This window comes from Mesoplodon densirostris, chromosome 12 (assembly GCF_025265405.1).
Source record: "Mesoplodon densirostris isolate mMesDen1 chromosome 12, mMesDen1 primary haplotype, whole genome shotgun sequence".
Lineage (NCBI taxonomy): Eukaryota > Metazoa > Chordata > Mammalia > Artiodactyla > Ziphiidae > Mesoplodon > Mesoplodon densirostris.
The window spans coordinates 52,558,734-52,580,560 of record NC_082672.1 but is presented as its reverse complement, the minus strand read 5'-3'; the positions used below and the strand labels follow the sequence as shown (position 1 = coordinate 52,580,560).

Below are 21,827 nucleotides of genomic sequence, written 5' to 3'. Positions count from 1 at the left end.
ATTGTAAGATTTTTTGTTCTAGTTCCATAAAAAATACCATTGATCATTTGATAGGGATTGCATTGAATCTGTAGATTGCTTTTGGTAGTATAGTCATTTTCACAATATTGATTCTTCCAATCCAAGAACATGGTATATCTCTCCATCTGTTGGTATCATCTTTAATTTCTTTCATCAGTGTCTTACAGTTTTCTGCATACAGACAGGTCTTTTGTCTCCCTAGGAAGGTTTATTCCTAGGTATTTTATTCTTTTTGTTGCAATGGTAAATGGGAGTGTTTCCTTAATTTCTCTTTCAGATTTTTCATCATTAGTGTATAGGAATGCAAGAGATTTCTGTGCATTAATTTTGTATCCTGCAACCTTAGCAAATTCATTGATTAGCTCTAGTAGTTTTCTGGTGGCATCTTTAGGATTCTCTATGTATAGTATCATGTCATCTGCAAACAGTGACAGTTTTACTTCTTCTTTTCCAATTTGTATTCCTTTTATTTCTTTTTCTTCTCTGATTGCCGAGGCTAGGACTTCCAAAACTATGTTGAATAATAGCGGTGAGAGTGGACATCCTTCTCTCGTTCCTGATCTTAGAGGAAATGCTTTCAGTTTTTCACCACTGAGAATGATGTTTGCTGTGGGTTTGTCATATATGGCCTTTATTATGTTGAGGTAGGTTCCCTGTATGCCCACTTTCTGGAGAGTTTTTATCATAAATGGGTGTTGAATTTTGTCAGAAGGTTTTTCTGCATCTATTGAGATGATCATATGGTTTTTGTTCTTCAATTTGTTAATATGGTGTATCACATTGATTGATTTGCACATATTGAAGAATCCTTGCATATCTGGGATAAATGCCACTTGATCATGGTGCATGATCCTTTTAATGTGTTGTTGGATTCTGTTTGCTAGTATTTTGTTGAGGATTTTTGCATCTATATTCATCAGCGATATTGGTCTGTAATTTTCTTTCTTTGTAGTATCTTTGTCTGGTTTTGGTATCAGGGTGATGGTGGCTTCATAGAATAAGTTTGGGAGTGTTCCTTCCTCTGCAATTTTTTGGAAAAGTTTGAGAAGGATCAGTGTTAGCTCTTCTCTAAATGTTTGATAGAATTCACCTGTGAAGCCATCTGGTCCTGGACTTTTGTTTGTTGGAAGACTTTTAATCACTGTTTCAATTTCATTACTTGTGATTCGTCTGTTCATATTTTCTATTTCTTCCTGGTTCAGTCTTGGAAGGTTATACCTTTCTAAGAATTTGTCCATTTCTTCCAGGTTGTCCATTTTATTGGCATAGAGTTGCTTGTAGTAGTCTCTTAGGATGCTTTGTATTTCTGTGGTGTCTGTTGTAACTTCTCCTTTTTCATTTCTAATTTTATTGACTTGAGTCCTCTCCCTCTTTTTCTTGATGAGTCTGGCTAATGGTTTATCAATTTTGTTTATCTTCTCAAAGAACCAGCTTTTAGTTTTATTGAGCTTTGCTATTGTTTTCTTTGTTTCTATTTCATTTATTTCTGCTCTGATCTTTATGATTTCTTTCCTTCTGCTAACTTTTTTGTTCTTCTTTCTCTAGTTCCTTTAGGTGTAAGGTTAGATTATTTGAGATTTTTCTTGTTTCTTGAGGTAGGCTTGTATAGCTATAAACTTCCCTCTTAGAACTGCTTTTGCTGCATCCCATAGGTTTTGGATTGGCGTGTTTTCATTGTCATTTGTCTTAGGTATTTTTGATTTCCTCTTTGATTTCTTCAGTGATCTCTTGGTTATTTAGTAATGTAGTGTTTATCCTCCATGTGTTTGTGTTTTTTACGTTTTTTCCCCTGTAATTCATTTCTAATCTCATAGCATTGTGGTCAGAAAAGATGCTGGATAGTATTTCAATTTTCTTAAATTTACTGAGGCTTGATTTGTGACCCAAGATGTGATCTATCCTGGAGAATGTTCTGTGCACACTTGAGAAGAAAGTGTAATCTGCTGTTTTTGGATGGAATGTCCTATAAATATCAATTAAATCTATCTGGTCTATTGTGTCATTTAAAGCTTCTGTTTCCTTATTTATTTTCATTTTGGATGATCTGTCCATTGGTGTAAGTGAGGTGTTAAAGTCCCCCACTATTATTGTGTTACTGTCGATTTCCTCTTTTACAGCTGTTATCAGTTGCCTTATATATTGAGGTGCTCCCATGTTGGGTGCATATATATTTATAATTGTTATATCTTCTTCTTGGATTGATCCCTTGATCATTATGTAGTGTCCTTCCTTTTTTCTTATAACATTCTTTAAAGTGTATTTTATCCGATATGAGTATTGCTACTCCAGCTTTCTTTTGATTTCCATTTGCATGGAATATCTTTTTCCATCCCCTCACTTTCAGTATGTATGTGTCCCTAGGTCTGAAGTGGGTCTCTTGTAGACAGCATATATATGGGTCTTGTTTTTGTATCCATTCAGCAAGTCTGTGTCTTTTGGTTGGAGCATTTAATCCATTCACATTTAAGGTAAGTATCGATATGTATGTTCCTATGACCATTTTCTTAATTGTTTTGGGTTTGTTTTTGTAGGTCCTTTTCTTCTCTTGTGTTTCCCACTTAGAGAAGTTCCTTTAGCATTTGTCGTAGAGCTGGTTTAGTGGTGCTGAATTCCCTTAGCTTTTTCTTGTCTGTAAAGCTTTTGATTTCTCCATTGAATCTGAATAAGATCCTTGCCGGGTAGAGTAATCTTGGTTGTAGGTTCTTCCCTTTCATCACTTTAGGTATATCATGCCACTCCCTTCTGGCTTGTAGAGTTTCTGCTGAGAAATCAGCTATTAACCTTATGGGAGTTCCCTTGTATGTTATTTGTCATTTTTCCCTTGCTGCTTTCAATAATTTTTCTTTGTCTTTAATTTTTGCCAATTTGATTACTATGTGTCTCGGTGTGTTTCTCCTTGGGTTTATCCTGTATGGGACTTGCTGTGCTTCTTGGACTTGGGTGGCTATTTCCTTTCCCATGTTAGGGAAGTTTTTGACTATAATCTCTGCAAATATTTTCTCAGGTCCTTTCTCTCTCTTCTCCTTCTGGGGCCCCTATAATGCGAATGTTGTTGTGTTTAATGTTGTCCCAGAGGTCTCTTAGGCTGTCTCCATTTATTTATTTATTTATTTATTTTGCGGTACGCGGGCCTCTCACTGTTGTGGCCTCTCCCGTTGCGGAGCACAGGCTCCGGATGCGCAGGCTCAGTGGCCATGGCTCATGGGCCTAGCCGCTCCGCAGCATGTGGGATCTTCCCGGACCGGGGCACGAACCGGCAGGCGGACTCTCAACTACTGCACCACCAGGGAAGCCCTGTATTCATTCCTTTTCATTCTTTTTTCTTTATTCTCTTCTGCAGCAGTGAATTCCACCATTCTGTCTTCCAGGTCACTTATCCATTCTTCTGCCTCAGTTATTCGGCTGTTGATTCCTTCTAGTGTAGTTTTCATTTCAGTTATTGTATTGTTCATCTCTGCTTGTTTGTTCTTTAATTCTTCTAGGTCTTTGTTAAACATTTCTTGGTCTTTGTTAAATATTTCTTGCATCTTCTTCATCTTTGCCTCCATTGTTTTTCTGAGGTCCTGGATCATCTTCACTATCATTATTCTGAATTCTTTTTCTGGAACGTTGCCTATCTCCACTTCATTTAGTTGTTTTTCTGGGGTTTTATCTTGTTCTTTCATCTGGTACATAGCCCTCTGCCTTTTCATCTTGTCTATCTTTCTGTGAATGTGGTTTTTGTTCCACAGGCTGCAGTATTGTAGTTCTTCTTGTTTCTGCTGTCTGCCCTCTGGTGGATGAGGCTATCTAAGAGGCTTGTGCAGGTTTCCTGATGGGAGGGCCTGGTGTTGGGTAGAGCTGGGTGTTGCTCTGGTGGGCAGAGCTCAGTAAAACTTTAATCCGCTTGACTGCTGATGGGTGGGGCTGGGTTCCCTCCCTGTTGGTTGTTAGGCCTGAGGCAACCCAACACTGGAGGCTACCTGGGATCTTTGGTAGGGCTAATGGCAGACTCTGGGAGGGTGCATGCCAAGGAATACTTCCCAGAACTTCTGCTGCCAGTGTTCTTGTCCCCATGGTGAGCCACAGCCAACCCCCGCCTCTGCAGGAGACCTTCCAACACTAGCAGGTAGGTCTGGTTCAGTCTCCCCTGGGTTCAGTGTTCCTTCCCTGGGTCCCAGTGCGCACACTACTTTATGTGTGCCCTCCAAGACTGGAGTTTCTGTTTCCCCCAGTCCTATCGAAGTCCTGCAATCAAATCCCACTAGCCTTCAAAGTCTGATTCTCTAGGAATTCCTCCTCCCGTTGCCAGACCCCAGGTTGGGAAGCCTGACGTGGGGCTCAGAACCTTCACTCCAGTGGGTGGACTTCTGTGGTATAAGTGTTCTCCAGTCTGTGAGCCACCCACCCAGCAGTTATGGGATTTGATTTTGCTGTGATTGCGCCCCTCGTACCGTCTCATTGTGGCTTCTCCTTTGTCTTTGGATGTGGGGTATCTTTTTTGGTGAGTTCCAGTGTCTTCCTGTTGATGATTGTCCAGCAGCTAGTTGTGATTCTGGTGTTCTCACAAGAGGGAGTGAGAGCACGTCCTTTTACTCCACCACCTTGGTTCAGGCTCGTCTATTACTTTTTAAAACATAGTTTCGTGCAATGCATTTTATGGGAAAATGCTGTTTAGAGAGTTCTTAGCACCAAAATAAAGTCTGTGATGTGTAAGGAACAGGTTAAAAGATGGTGAACATTGACTCAATTCCACAAAATACATAGCAAGAGAGTAATAAAACAGGAGACATAAATTGCAAATCACTTTAAAAGTTGAGAGATAGGATACCTGTGGACTTCCTGGGCCCTTGCCCTATGCTTGTTTCTACTGCCAACAGTCTTGTCTGTTGCTTCACACCTGTGTTATTTCAACACTCTTCCAGCTGATACCTCGGCTTCTAATTCCTCTGGCTTCCCTATTCACAGCTTCTACAATAATCTTTATCCAAGATCTTCTCTTTGTGTAAGATTCTATGGTACTTTCCTTCTACTTACTATTTTAAATCCAAACTCCCCAATACAAATGTTCAAGATCTATCCATTAATTCATTGTTTCCTTTTAAAATTATCACCCATCCCTAGCAAATGCCCTTTGCTCCAGATCTGACTATAGCTTTGTCTCTATCTCAGCTCTCAATACACATGCTCCAGATTTGTCTAGCACAGCTGCTAGTGCATAATAGGTACTCATTAACATCTGCTGAATGAGCAGACCTAGAAAATAACTAGGTAACTCTAAAACAAAATTATAAGTTTCTCTTCTCAGTTTTATTTGAACCTGTGTTCAAAGCACCTTCATGATTGAGTCACATATATTGTCATAATATCTGTCTGCCTTTCTAACCTTACCTCCAATCACTCTTTTGTTCATCTACCATGTTTCAGCTGAGTGGGCCTTCTTTCTATTTTTTGGATACATTAAGCTGGTTCCTCTCTCAGGACCTTGCCTGAGTTGCTTGCTGCTTTTTGTCACTCAGATCTCAGCTTAAAAGTTATTTCCTCAGGACTTTCAAGAACATTCACTCCAAAGTAACTCACTTAATCCTTCACTATCACTTCTCCCTATTCAATTCTATACTGTCCAATATCAGTTATTTGTCTTGTTCATTTATTTATGTGATTAATTGTTTATAGTTGGCCTCTCCACTAGGATGTAAGCTCCATGAGAACAAAGATGCCTTATTCACCAAGCTCTTATACCACTAATATCTGCCACATGGCAGATGCTCAAATAATATGTTAAATGAATGAATAAACAAATCTGACCTCCCAGACAATGCTCTGATTCCAACAAACCTCAACAACTTCTCCTAATTCTACTATACCTTCTAAGACTCAACTTAAAAGAAAATTAGCTCCTCCAAGAAGCTTCCCCTGAAATACTTCTGTTTATTCTTAATGTTGCACGTTCGCCTAAATATTTAGCCTGTATCATATAATTTGACGTGTGGTCTTATGGGTAAACTGCTATCCAGTGGTTTCATGCACGCTTTTTCTCTGACCTATATATATCATCAGATCCCTGAGAGAAGGTTTGTGTTTTTTGTTGTGGCTTTGTTTTCAGTGCTCTGGTAGTACTCAGTGTGCTGTTGTAGATAGAGAAGCAATTCAATACAAGTTTACTAATAAGCACTTTATCAAAATGGCCTAATTCAATGCTATGGCTAAATGCAGAATTCATGATAACAAACAAGTCAACCAGAATCCAATGAGAAGCACTTTATCTAGATTTCCAAAATTCAATCTCTTTATTATATGAAAGTATCAGGAGACAGAATCTTACTCTCTCAGTATTCCATCACAAGAAATATCTTCACTGTGATATGAATTACTACATATCCTCCGATTTCTGAGTAGATGCTGGTAGAATGCACCGTTTGCAATTTTATGTTGAAGGTACTATTCACTATGTTCGCCAATATCCCTTACATAGGGGTCCATCACATATATCCCTATTTGTTTAATTTTAGGAGAAAATTTCTATATAAAAATTATTTGTAGCATTAGTCATCAAATAATAAATTCAGAACACAACATATTTCTCTTTCAGTCTTAGTTGGGAAGAAGTAGTGTCAAATTCAAAATCCACTTACAGTGCATCTTGGTAGTACTGATTGCCATATCTACCTCCTTTGTATTCTCCATTCTACTTTTATTTTTCTAAACTTTTTTGTTTCTTTGTCTACCAAAACTCATTTACCTATAAGTTTACAAAGAGAATTTCCCACATTGCCTCTCTGGAGCTCTTGACTCTCTCTTTCGTCTAGAGAGTCTGCCAGCAGCTCAACATTAATCTGATATCAACCAAACTCATTCACTTCTCTTTATAACCTACTCTCTTTTATGTGAAACCTACCATCATTTTTCTGGTCAACCAGGTGAAAAACATTGGAGCCATTGTTGATTTCTTATCTTCATGGATGAAGAATATAGCAGACACACTAAAATAAGTATTTTAGGGTACCAACATCCTGAAATTTATAGGCAGAAAATTTTATACTTATTTTTTAAAAAGTTATTGTAATGTACACTGAAAAATAAAATTATGAAGAGTGGCACTTCCAGCAAAATGGAGCAATAGGATTTCTCATACCTGAAACAATTAAAGTATTGCACAAAATATATGAAACAAGAGCTTTTAAGTCATTTAAAATCAGTCAACAGAGGACAGTGATCTCTGAGAGACAGGAAATAAATGAGTCTTACAATTGTTCCAGCTTACTGCCTGGAGAGAATGCCAGGTTGTACTAGAGCCTTAATAGTTTCCTTGAGTTGAGGAGATGGACCTGGATGTCTAGAGAGCACAAAGGGGTTTGAGTTAGGCACCAGAGTTCACAGGAGAGTACTCAAGAAAAGAGAGCGGCACAGAGCTCTGGAGGGGTATAGAGGGTCCCTTGAAAGTCTTTAGCTGAGTATTCCCAGTGTGTGGGTGCAAAGAAACTACCAAAGTCTGGGGAAAGAATCATTCAGAACGTATGGAGGGAACAATCCCTAGAGCTCACACAGGGCTGGGAACAGTTCCTGTTCCCACCAGCTGGAGTGGGAAAACTCATAATGCACAGGGTATGAGTAAAGTACCCTGAAGGGTTTGCCTTAGCAGTGGGGAAAATTAGCCCTAGACTAAATGCCACTCTGGTCCTGAGTAACAAAGCTTAAAGGTAAGACCTGAAAGGATCAAACTGTCTCCAGTAATTTAACTGCATTCCAGAAGAAAGCTCAAGAATATTTATAGAGACACAAAAATATCTAGCATCCAACAAAATAAAATTCACAGTGTCTGGCACCCAATCAAAAATAACCAAGCATGAAAAAGAAAGGGGGGCGGGCAGGAAAATACAATGCATAATGAGGAATAAAATCAGTCAATTGGAATCAACTTAGAAATGACACAGATGATAGAGTTAGTAGATAGGGATATTATAACAGTTTTCATAACTGTATTCCATATGGTCTAGGAGAGCTAGAAGAAACACTGAGTATGTTAAGTAGAAACATGGAAGATATAAATTGGTGAACTTGAATGCACACCAACAGAAATTATCCAAAATGAAATGCAGAGAGAAAAATATGGGAAAAAAAAAGACTACAGCACAGTGGGCTCTGCAATAACTTCAAGCAGCCTGGTGTCCCTGTGATAGAGGAGAAAAGAGGAAAGATCAAAAAAATATTTAAAGAAATAATGTCCAAAATTTTCCAAAATTTGATAAAAACAATAAAGTCACAGATCCAAGAAGCTCAATGAATCACAAGCACAAGAAATATGAAAAAAAAAATGACACCAAGGCATCATAATCCAATTGCTCAAATACAGTGGTAAAAAGAAAATCAGAAAAACAGCCAGAAAAATTTAGACATGCTATGTACAGAGGAACAAAGATAAGAATAACAGCAGCTTTCTTGTTGGAAACAATGTAAGTGAAAAGACAATGAAGCAATATCTTCAAAACATTGAAAGAAAAAAATAATCAATCTTGAATTCTATATCCAGTGAATATACCTTTCAAAAGCAAGGTTGAAATAAAACTTTTTCAGACACACAAAAGTTGAAAGAATTAATCACCAGCAGGCCTGCACTATAAGCAATGTTAAAAGAAATCTTTTAGGAAGAAATAAAAAAATACCACAAGGAAATTTGTATCAACATAAAGAAATGAAAAGCACTGAAGAGATTAACCATGTGGGTAAATACAAAAGACTTAAAAAATGAAATCACGGGCCTCCCTGGTGGCGCAAGTGGTTGAGAGTCTGCCTGCCGATGCAGGGGATATGGGTTCATGCCCCGGTCTGGGAGGATCCCATATGCCGCGGAGCGGCTGGGCCCGTGAGCCATGGCCGCTGAGCCTGCGCGTCCGGAGCCTGTGCTCCGCAACGGGGGAGGCCACAACAGTGAGAGGCCCGCATACCGCAAAAAAAAAAAAAAAAATGAAATCACTTGAAAATATAATTGAATGTTTAAAGCAAAAACAATAATTTATTGTGGGATTTATAATATATATGGAAGTAAAATGTATGACAATGATAACACAAAACCTGAGAGGGAAGAAACAGAAATAAACTTTTGTAAGGTTCTTATACTATAAGTAAAGGTATACTATCACTTGAAGGTAGACTGTGATAAGTTAAAGATATATATATTATAAACTCAATAGCAACCACTAAAAAAAACGCATCAAAGATTTATAGTTAATAAGTTAAAAAAGGAGAAAAAATAGCATCATGTAAAATAATCTAAGAGAAGGCAGAAAAAGAAGAAAAAGGAAGAAAGAAAAAATGAGACAAATAATAAATAAATAACAAGATGGTACTGTAGATTTAAACTGAACCATATTAATAAATGCATCTGGTGTAAATGATCTAAATACACAAATTAAAAGGTAGAGATTGTCATACTGGATAAAAGAGCAAAATCCTGCATACAAGAAGCCCATTTTAAATATAAAAAAAGTAAAAGGATGGAAATATATATATACCATGATAATTTTAATCAAAAGGAGGCTAGAGTTGTTACATTAATATCAGATAAAGTACATATTGAGAAAAATATAAGGAATATTACCAGAGATTACAAAGGTCAGTTAAAAATAAAGGGATGAATCGTCAAGATAACATAATGATCCTAAAGATAATATAATAATCCTAAAGGTTAATGTACCTAAAGCAGAGCTTCAAGATACATGGAAAAACTGACAGAACTGCAGGAAGAAATAGAAAATCCACAATCACAGTCAGAGACTTTAACACCTTTCTCTCAGTAACTGACAGAATATGCAGAATGAAAATAATAACAAATATAAAAGACTTTAATGATACTATCAAATTGACTTAATTGATATTTATAGAACACTCTAAAAAATAATAGCAGAATACATATTCTTTTTTTTAACATCCTTATTGGAGTATAATTGCTTTACAATAGTGTGTTAGCTTCTGCTTTATAACAAAGTGAATCAGCTATACATATACATATATCCCCAAATCTCCTCTCCCTTGCGTCTCCCTCCCACCCTCCCTATCCCACCCCTCTAGGTGGTCACAAAGCATGAAGCTGATCTCCCAGTGCTATGCAGCTGCTTCCTAACTAGGTATCTAGTTTACATTTGGTAATGTATATATGTCCATGCCACTCTCTCACTTTGTCCCAGCTTACCCTTCCCTCTCCCCATATCCTCAAGTCCATTCTCTAGTAGGTCTGCGTCTTTATTCCTGTCCTGCCCCTAGGTTCTTCAGAACCTTTTTTTTTTTTTAGATTCCATATATATGTGTTAGCATACAGTATTTGTTTTTCTCTTTCTGACTTACTTCACTCTGTATGACAGACTCTAGGTCCATCCACCTCACTACAAATAGCTCAGTTTCGTTTCTTTGTATGGCTGAGTAATATTCCATTGTATGTATGTGCCACATCTTCTTTATCCATTCATCTGTTGATGGACACTTAGGTTTCTTCCATGTCCTGGCTATTGTAAACAGAGCTGCAATGAACATTGTGGTACATGACTCTTTTTGAATTATGGTTTTCTCAGAGTATATGCCCAGTAGTGGGATTGCTGGGTCATATGGCAGTTCTATTTTTAGTCTTTTAAGGAAACTCCATACTGTTCTCCATAGTGGCTCTATCAATTTACATTCCCACCAACAGTGCAAGAGGGTTCCCTTTTCTCCACACCCTCTCCAGCATTTATTGTTTGTAGATTTTTTGATGATGGCCCTTCTGACTGGTATGAGATGATATCCCATTGTACTTTTGATTTGCATTTCTCTAATGATTAATGATGTTGAGCATTCTTTCATGTGTTTGCTGGCAATCTGTATATCTTCTTTGGAGAAATGTCTATTTAGGTCTTCTACCCATTTTTGGATTGGGTTGTTCGTTTTTTTGATATTGAGCTGCATGAACTGCTTGTAAATTTTGGAGATTAATCCTTTGTCAGTTGCTTCATTTGCAAATATTTTCTCCCATTCTGAGGGCTGTCTTTTAGCCTTGTTTATGGTTTCCTTTGATGTGCAAAAGCTTTTAAGTTTCACTAGGTCCCATTGGTTTATTTTTGTTTTTATTTCCATTTCTCTAGGAGGTGGGTCAAAAAGGATCTTGCTGTGATTTATGTCATGGAGTGTTGTGCCTATGTTTTCCTCTAAGAGGTTAATAGTGTCTGGCCTTACATTTAGGTCTTTAATCCATTTTGAGTTTATTTTTGTGTATGGTGTTAGGGAGTGTTCTGATTTCATTATTTTACATGTAGCTGTCCAGTTTTCCCAGCACCACTTATTGAAGAGGCTGTCTTTTCTCCACTGTATATTCTTGCCTCCTTTATCAAAGATAAGGTGACCATATGTGCGTGGGTTTATCTCTGGGCTTTCTATCCTGTTCCATTGATCTATATTTCTGTTTTTGTGCCAGTACACTACCGTCTTGATTACTGTAGCTTTGTAGTATAGTCTGAAGTCAGGGAGTCTGATTCCTCCAGCTGCGTTTTTCTTTCTCAAGATTGCTTTGGCTATTCAGGGTCTTTTGTGTTTACATACAAATTGTGAAATATTTTTTTCTAGTTCTGTGAAAAATGCCAGTGGTAGTTTAATAGGGATTGCATTGAATCTGTAGATTGCTTTGGGTGGTATAGTCATTTTCACAATGTTGATTCTTCCAATCCAAGAACATGGTATATCTCTCCATCTATTTGTATCCTCTTTAATTTCTTTCATCAGTGTCTTATAATTTTCTGCATACAGGTCTTTTGTCTCCTTAGGTAGGTTTATTCCTAGATATTTTATCCTTTTTGTTGCAGTGGTAAATGGGAGTGTTTTCTTAATTTCACTTTTAGATTTTTCTTCATTAGTGTATAGGAATGCAAGAGATTTCTGTGCATTAATTTTGTATCCTGCTACTTTACCAAATTCATTGATTAGCTCTAGTAGTTTTCTGTTGGCATCTTTAGGATTCTCTATGTATAGTATCATGTCATCTACATATTCTTTTTAAGTGAATATAAAACATTTACTGGGATAGTTCATATCTGGGCCATAAAACAACTCTCAATAAATTTAAAATAATTCAAACCATATAAAATATTCCCAGGGCTTCCCTGGTGGCGCAGTGGTTGACAGTCCGCCTGCCAAGGCAGGGGACACGAGTTCGTGCCCCAGTCTGGGAAGATCCCACATTCTGCAGAGCAGCTAGGCCCGTGAGCCATGGTCGCTGAGCCTGCGCGTCTGGAGCCTGTGCTCCACAATGGGAGAGGCCGCAACAGTGAGAGGCCCGTGTACCGCAAAAAAAAAAAAAAAAAAAAAAAAGTTCCCTAGTTACAATGGTATTATAAATCAATAACAGAAAGACATCTGTAAAATCCCCAAATATTTGGAAACTAAATAACCAAGTGTAAAATAATCCATGAGTCTAAGGAAGAGAAAAGAGAAATTAGTAAGTAGCTTGAACTGAATGGAAATGAAAAACAACATAACGGAAATATGTGGGATGCCACTAAAGTAGCACTTAGACGGAAACTCATTGCACTAAATACCATTTCAAAAAAAGAAATCAGAGTTCAAATACATGATTCCAGCTTAAAAGAATAAAAAAAGAAGAGGAAATAAAACCAAAGCAATCAAAAGAAAAGAGATTGTAAAAATCAGAGTGAAAAATCAATGTAAAAGAAAGGAGAAAAAATAGAGAAAGTCAATGAAACCAAAAGCTGGTGCTCTGAAATCAATAATATTGTTAAGCCTCTAGGAAAATTAGAGAGGAGATACAAATTACCAGTATCAGAAATGAGAGAAGTGACATTACTGCAAATTCTACAGATATTAAAAGGACAATATGGGAATATTATGAAGAATTTTAGGCCAGTAAACTTGACAACTTAAATTATATAGCGTTTCATTGCAGGGAACAAACTACCAAAATCTACTCAAGAAGAAATACATAACCTAAATAGTAATACTTTTAAGCAATTGAATTTGTAGTAGGAAAACAAAAAACAAAAAAACTTTCCCATAAAGAAAGATCCAGATGGTTTCATTAGTGAATTCTATCAAATATGTAAGGAAGAAACAGTACTAATTCTACACAACATCTTTCAAAAAATCAAAGAGGAAACACTTCCCAATGCATTTTGAGGCCAGCATTATCTTGATATCGACAAAGACATTACAAAGAACTGAAAATAACACACCTTATTCCTCATGAATAAAACTGTAAACATTAACAAAATTTTAGAGTATCAAATCCAACAGTATAGAAAAGGGTGACTGCATCATGATCAAGTGAGGTTTATTCCAGGAATGCAAGGCTGATTTAACATTTGAAAATCAATCAAGTCACCATATTAACAGACTAAAAAAGAAAATCCCAAAAGAGAAGAAAACTAAAAAAAAAAAAAAATATATATATATATATATATATATATATATATATATATGATCACCTCAGTAGCTCCAGAAATAAAAATGGTCAAAACCTAACATTAATTTCTGGTAGAAAACCCTCAGGAAATTAAGACTATAAGGGAACGTATTCACTAATCAGGAGCCTCTATCAAAACCAAAACCAAAACCTGCAGCTAACATCATACTTAATAGTGGTCAAATATTGAATGTTTTCTTCCTAGTATCAGGAGGAAAGCAAGGATGTCCATTCTCACCACTTCAACATTATACTGGAGGGTCTAGTTGTTGGATCAGGGATTTGCTTTTATCCTACATACATACAACCTAGTGAGTTAGTCTGTTACTGTTTTGCTGTTTTGTGGATGCTAACAGAAGACATAAGACTCCTGGTTCAGAGATAAAGGACTTTATTATTTATGGCACGGGAAGAAGCATGTGCATTAGCATATTTGTGTTGGTTACCCTTTACCCCAAATCCTGCAGGGGCAATGCAATGGGCTCAGACAGATGCTACGCCTTCAGTGGATTTATGTTACAGCTAACGAACACCGAGTTTGGGGGATCCACTGCTTTGGAGCAAGAAGTGATATATATATTTATTATCTAGATTGTGATGATAGCTTCATTGGTGCACACATATATCAAAACATATCAGATAGTGTACTTTAAATATTTGCAGCTTACTTACATCAATAAAACTGTCAAAAAATGAGAAAAATCTTCCATTCCAAGCACTCTAGGCCTTTCTATATCATTAATTTAACAAATATTTCTGGGCTACTACTAATGTGCTAGGCACCGTGCTGATATTGGGAATACTATGGTAAACAAAATCCTTCCTCCCATGGAGTTTATATTCTTGTAGGAGGAGACTGAAAGTAAACAATAAGAAAAACATCAGATGGTGGCTACTGTGATTAAGATAAAGAGAATTAAGTAGGGTGGCTACTTTAGATTGGGGGTGGGTCATCTCTCTGAGAAGATGATACTGATGTAGAGATATGAATATCAAGAAGGGGCCAACCACGTCGAAGTGGAAGAAGAGCACCTCTGACCTCCATCATTACTTTGGCTTTCTAACTGTTCTCATTTCCCTCCAATCTCCTGTAAGCCACGCTGAATTCACTTCCCCAAAGGTTAATATGATCATGTAATTACTGTGTTTAAAAACCTTCATTCTCTCTCTTATCTCAATTACTAAAAAGGATATTAGCTCTACATTCCAGCATTATGAGTCTTCTTGCATATGACAAAACCTACTTTTCCAGTCTTCTCACTATTTCTTTATTCTAACATGGAGAAAGCCCTGATCTTATGTATGCTTCCCTACTTTTGATCATGCTGTTTCTTCTGCTTGAAATGCCATCCTTCTCCTCAAGGATGCCATCAGTAGACATCCTTCCTATCCTTAAATGTCTGTCTCAAATATCACATTCTCCTTAATATCTTTTCTGATTTTCCCAGCCAGATGTAATTTTTGTTCACAATTCCCTCCTGTTATGTTTCTCAATGGGAAAAACTCAGCTTGCTCATTTTTTATTATATTTTAGATGGTGGCATAGGGCTTTGCAGATAGGAGATAATCCATAACTTCCTAGTGGACTGAATTATCTCATTTTTGTTTTACTTGAAAGCTGCATGAGAGCCAAAAAAAAAAAGATAAACATAAAGATAAAACAGGGACTTCCCGTGGAGGTCCAGTGGTTAAGACTTCGCCTTCCAGTGCAGGGGGTGCAGGTTCAATCCCTGGTCAGGGAGCTAAGATCATACATGCCTCACGGCCAAAAAAACCAAAACATAAGAAGCAGTATTATAACAAATTCAATAAAGACTTTAAAAATGGTCCACATAGGGACTTCCCTGGTGGCACAGTGGTTAAGAATCTGCCTGCCAATGCAGGGGACACAGGTTCAATCCCTGGTCCGGGAAGATCCCACATGTCGTGGAGCAACAAAGCCCATGTGCCACAACTACTGAGCCCACGTGCCTAGAGCCCGTGCTCCGCAACGAAAAGCCACCACAATGAGAAGCCCACACACCGCAGTGAAGAGTAGCCCCTGCTCACCGCAACTAGAGAAATCCCACGCACAGCAACGAAGACCCAATGCAGCCATAAATAACAATAAATAAATTTATATTAAAAAAATGGTCCACATCAAAAAAATCTTTAAAAAAATAAAAAAGATAGGGTTCCCCTGGTGGCACAGTGGTTGAGAGTCCACCTGCCGATGCAGGGGACACGGGTTTGTGCCCTGGTCTGGGAAGATCCCACATGCCACAGAGCGGCTAGGCCCGTGAGCCATGGCCGCTGAGCCTGCGCGTCCGGAGCCTGTGCTCCGCAATGGGAGAGGCCACGGCAGTGAGAGGCCCGCATACCGCAAAATAAATAAATAAATAAAAATTAAAAAAGAAAAAGATAAAACAAATAAGTGGATAGAAGTTATCTTGCCCCACAAAAACAATGATATTCCTCATAAGAGAATAATATACTGGAAATATAATGTGTTTAGAAAAAAATAGAACAGATCTTTATTTATAGTCACAATTTCAGTGACTCTGTTAAAATCAGTTCTTTTCCAAGACAACTGGATTCTCTTTAAAACCCTCTCACTTTCCTGAGACTGGGACCAAGCTAATATGAGCAGAACCTCTGAAAATAGGGACGAAGTCTGCTGTTATCCATCTCAACACCAACATGGGTTGAAGACACATGCCTTACAGAGGACCTTGATTAGATTCCTAAGGAGGGAGCAGGAGTGGATGGGAAATAAACAATAAAAAATCAGAAAAAGAGTGTGTTGGGATCCCCAAGATCACCCCCAGGTTTGATGGTTTGTGAGGAGGATACACAGGACTTAGCATATAGTTGAACTCACAGGTGTAGTTTATTACAGCAAAAGGATACAAAGTAAAACCAGCAAAGGAAAAAGGTGCAGAGATGAAGTCTGGAGGAAACCAGGTGTAAGCTTCTAAGAATCCTTCCTCTACCAGTGGAGTCACACAGGATGTGATTAATTCCTCCAAGAACTAACATGTATGAAAACATATGTGAAATGCTGTCTAGCAGGGGTATTCATTGGAGACTCAGTTTTCAGAGTTTTTGTTGGAATTGGTGATGTAGGCAACCTCTGCCTAGCATGTACCAAAATTCTAGACTCCCAGAAGGAAAGCAGGTGATCAGTATAAATAACATTGTTTGCAGAGAATTTAGGTACAGTGAACTGCCCTTATCAGTTAGAGAATGGTGGAAACATCCCTAAAATCCAAGGGCCAACCTTACAAGCAGTTTTCCTAAGGACAGTAGTCCTTTTCTGCCTAGGGATATATTGAAAATATTCTTACTTTTTAAATTCAAGGATCTCACTGTCAGATTTTTTTTTAGCAAATAGTATGAAATAGAGCAAAGTTATGTACACTAAAATGTTCATCACAATATTGTTTAAATTAGTAAAAAAAAAAAAAACCACAAGGTAAGTGTCCAAAAACTGTGGACTGATTCAGTAAATTATAGTACAGTAGTATGAAGAAATATTAAACAGCCATTAAATATTTTTGAAGACTTTTAATAACAAAAATGACTATCCTGGAGAGTAAATCAGGACGAAAAATTATATGTACAATAATAACTCAAAAATGGGAGAAATATAGAATGAAATCTAGAAGGAAATACACTAGAATGTAATCATGATTCATTTCTGGGGGATGGCTTATATAAAATAATTTTTATTTTCCTCTTGACCTTTTCTGTACTTTCAATTTTTATTTAATGAACATATATTTACTTTTCTAATTAGAAAACAAGTTATAATAATAAGATAATTGTGTTAAAAAGATTTTACATATAATGGCCTATGGATTCAAAGCAAATTTTGCTAAAATGTAAAATATTTAGCACGCACAGTAATACGAATACAATGACTAGGGAACTCTTAGGATGGCCAACGACCATTTAAAGTGCATTTTTTCTATTTGATGTGCTTCTTTCTTCAATTAGCTAACAAAAAAAAAAAGCAGGTAAAGTGAAGGGAGATATAAACACTAAAGAAAGCACAATGGCTAATTTTTATTTCAAGGAAGAAATGGTTCGCAAACTAGCAAACGCAAAAATGAAAATGTTATTTTTCAATGGACAGAACAAGGATGAATTGCCAAATAACACTGAATCCCGATTTACGTACAATCTGTTAAGTATTACTAACATAAGTCACATAAATTTTCATAGTTTTAAGGAGGATTAGGTAATTACTCTACAAACTTCTGGAGAAGGTGATTTCTAACATATTCAGTTACAATTCCCCTCCATTTGCTTTAATGCATCTACCCTAGTCACAGAGATACTACTCCACAGAAAGCTATTTTTATACTACCCAGCTTCTCCATCACTGTATTAAGTAGCCATATAGAAAACAGACCACTATTGTATCCTCTTATCCCTGGAGAGATGAAATGGTTTGCAGCTTATTTTAAATCACAAAGCAATTCTTTTGTGTACTGAACTGGCCTCAGGCTACAGAGGTTGTGCAACTCACTTCCCACATGACCTCCACTTGTGGCTGCTTCCCAATCTTGTCAGAACATGAAAACCTTGAAGGCACTCCATGTGGGGGGCAGTGCTCTCTCTGTCTCTGAAATGATTCCTGGGCCAAGTTAGAAAAACCAGATTCTGAACAGCCACGGTAATGGCAAGCGCACGCAGAAGCGGGGGAAAAAAAGCTCAGAATTTTTCTGGTTAGGAAGGGAAATGTGGTTAACCTAAATTGGACCTAAAGAGCAAATGGAGGCATCAAGAAGCACTCCCACTGCTTCAGTTCAACTATGCATTTTTGTTTCCGTTATAAAAAAAGAACAGCTCTTTAAATGGTTTGGCTATATTCAGAAATGTAACTGCTTAAAAAAGTTCTCAAGTGTTTGAAAGAAATGTGTTTGGGAAGGTGGTGGGGAAAGAGGGCAGATGACAAAGCATTGCTAGAGTCTTCTGAGTAAAACTTAAATTAGATAATCAAAGTCAGCAACTGGTGCTTGCTAAGTGATGGTTCATGTATGATCAACAGTCCTTCAAAGACTTTGCTGCTTCCTCTCTTCTCTTTCCCAGGAAGAAAGAGATTATATAGGACTTGGAGTCAAAAAACCTGGGTTCAGATCATGTCACTGTCAAACATGCATTAACAATTTCCAGACACTATGCTTTCTTGGCATTTGTCATCTCTGAATTTTAGGCTTTTCCTCTATAAAGTGGGTACCAACAAATGTCACCCTTTTCATAGGTGATTAAGTAGAAAGAAAGTATAAGCAAACTGTGAAGTGCTAAGCATTTTTATTGTTGTTGCTAGCAGGTCTGCTTGAAATATAAAAAGTACTTAACAAATGTTCACAAAATTATTAATAAACTGGAGTAATTATAGTGGACAAATGCTAAGAGTGAATAAGTCAAGAACCTTAAAATCAACAATAACACTTTCACTTAAAACTTAACAGATATTTAACTATAAAACATTAATATCTTATATGGAACTAAACTGAACACCTTAGAAATATCCCGGGGGGAAAACAATGCTTCAGCTGCCAGAAGAGGTCACTGTAATCATCATATATGGTAGGATCTCAGGTATGGCAGAGGCATGTTAGCAAATCAGGTTTCATTAAGGTTACAGAGGCAGTGAATGAGAGTTTAAGAGCCTGAGCTCTGAAGTTCAATCTCAACTAACAAGTTGTATGACTATGGGCACATTACTTAATCTTTTCTAAGCCTCAAGTTTTCACAGATGTAAAATGGGGAGAGCAGCAGTCTCTGCTAGCAGGATTACTGTGAAGACTTTAAGGAAGAAACAGGTGAATTACTTACCACAGTGTTATTTGCTTACCTACCATCGTCTTCATCATACTATATACCAGGGGTCTTTTTATGAGTGGAACTAGACCAGGAGTCCTCCATTTTACAATCTCCTATTAACCTTCAGCCATGGTAGAGAACTATGGTATGTTTTTGAAAAACACAGCAAAGGGGGTCTACTGTGGTCACATACCCTGCCAGGTCCCCACACAGCACTATGCTGCTTAGGTGAAGTTCGATATGCCTGCCAGGAACTATGGTTCCCTGAACCAAATGTTAGCAGATGTTCAAGGTATAATTCTTCATATTTCACTAACCACTCTCTGAACCATCCAGAATCCCTGGGTTATACTTTTAAATTTTAAATTTCATATCCAAGTTGCTCATGCCCTATGTTTCACTTCCAGTAAAATTTGTCTTTCTTTTTTCAAATGGAAATGTCAAAAAGCTTAAGATGTGCATACATACATATTTTTTTCTAATTTGCAGTGAGTGAAATCTTGCTAATGCAGAAGCTATAGAAGCTAGAATAATGAAACACTAATATAGGAGTCCTTTATAATATTATATAACATGTTAACTGATGGTGGTGGTCAATGAAGCAATTGCTTCACATTCAATATCCTGCTGAAATGAAATAACTGCATTTTAAGGAAATAAAATGTAACCCTTTTTGAGATGTCCTGCTAAATGAGTCAAAAAACCTTAATTCTAGAACTATAAAATTAATCAAAATAATCCAACTGTGCAATCATCTTACATCTTATCACAGAGAATTTAATAATGCAGTAAATTCTGGATCTTGGATATAAAAGACATTCCTCCCTCATGCCCCCAACAGTCACCTTCTTGGGACCATGTCCACTCCTTTGGGACATGGAAAGCCCCTTCTTCTGAGGAAAGGCTGGGTCCAGCCACCTCAGCGTGAGCTGCTTCTCTAGCCTGCCTGCCTTTTTGACAGTGCTACCTGCCAGCCAGAAGCATCCTGGTGTCTTCTGGGCTGCTGCAGATTGAACAGACTTTGAATCCAGCCAGAGGATAAGAGGTTGTTTTAATTGGCTAAATCTGCTATGTGCAAAGCATATGACCATGAATTTGTAGCCAAAACACTAATCTAAAAAAATGTCACGAACAATTTAAACACAAAACAAGAATGATATTTTTGCTTGTCAATTCTACTTTTGCCATGAGGGTTTTTAACCTAACATTTTATAATGACTAGCGAATCTTTACCTTTGCTGAAGTAGAATTTTCATGGTATACTCCTTGTACCAAATCCATAAGAGCACTTGCTAAAAGTTCCACAACCTAAAAAACAAGAAAAAAATCAAAAGAAACAATTTAAAAAATGTATTCCTATTTTTACCTCAGAATGCTTCACAAGGCTTAGTAGCAAGGCAGTATTATGCTTGATAGAAAAAAAAAAATGAGGTTATGTGCAAAGATCCTGGCAAATGGCATTGCCCACCTGGATATTAGAGCTGTGATCCAATATTTCCGGTCATAATTCAAGCAAAAAAAAAAAAATCTTGTAAGCATAGCATTTAATATACGTGAAAATCGAGTAATAGCCATATTGAACATAAGCTTAAATTTCAGATAACTAATGAAAAAAAATTTTAATTAATTTATTTTTGGCCGCGTTGGGTCTCCGTTGCTGCGCATGGGCTTTCTGTAGTTGCAGCGAACGGGGGCTACTCTTCGTTGCGGTGTGCGGTCTTCTCATTGTGGTGGCTTCTCTTGTTGTGGTGCACGGGCTCTAGGTGCGCAGGCTTCAGTAGTTGTGGCACGCGGGCTCTAGAATGCAGGCTCAGTAGTTGTGGCGCATGGGCTTAGCTGCTCCACGGCATGTGGGATCTTCCCGGACCAGGGATCGAACTCGTGTGCCTTGCATTGGCAGGCGGATTCTTAACCACTGTGCTACCAGGGAAGTCCCTCAGATAACTACTGAAACCTTAACCCAATTTATTTGCTCAATGTTTATTTCTGTCAGGTGGATACTTTTTCAATATCCCCATTCTGGGAGGCATCACAATGCTAATTTTCATACGTAATACAGAGAGAAAAGCAACCTTTCTAATGTGTTCATTTTGTTGTACTAAAACTGCACTGTGGATATATTTGGTGTAGGGCCCCTGGGTCAAATGTACCTTAAACACTGAAAATTTTTACAGAACTGTAATACTGAAATTGTATCAAACCTGTATTATTTTCAAGGCCCAGGCTATTAAAAAAATCAAACAAAATCAAAAGCTTTGAACTTGTTCCAGAATGCAAAACAAGCAGAAAATAGTAAATGGTCTCTTTGGAACTACTGTACAATTTAGAGTTGTTTGCATAAACCATCTTAATTCAAGAGGATAAAACAGTGGTATTTATTATAATGTTCAGTGCAGCCATTTCAAACAAGAATTCCTCAAGGCAAACCTACCCGCTTCTTTAGAAGTCTTAGTATCTTGTATACTTAGCTTCCTATGTTATGCAGTCCTGTATCAGATTTCCACTCTTTGCTTCCTAAAATTTAGCTCAGTTTTGACTAAATTAAAGGATTTTGTTTCAGCTTTTCTCATTCTTG

The 21,827-nt window shown here is 37.4% G+C and overlaps 1 protein-coding gene across 3 annotated transcripts in view; it reads right to left on the bottom strand.

Moving 5' to 3' along the window:
* Positions 1–21,827, bottom strand: part of PDSS2 (decaprenyl diphosphate synthase subunit 2) — a 267,557-nt gene that overhangs the window by 71,911 nt on the left and 173,819 nt on the right. For all 3 annotated transcript variants that reach the window (XM_060114836.1, XM_060114837.1, XM_060114835.1), the window contains one exon: positions 20,486–20,560. In XM_060114836.1, coding sequence (XP_059970819.1) covers positions 20,486–20,560 — 75 coding nt within the window. The remainder of the gene's footprint in view (positions 1–20,485; positions 20,561–21,827) is intronic.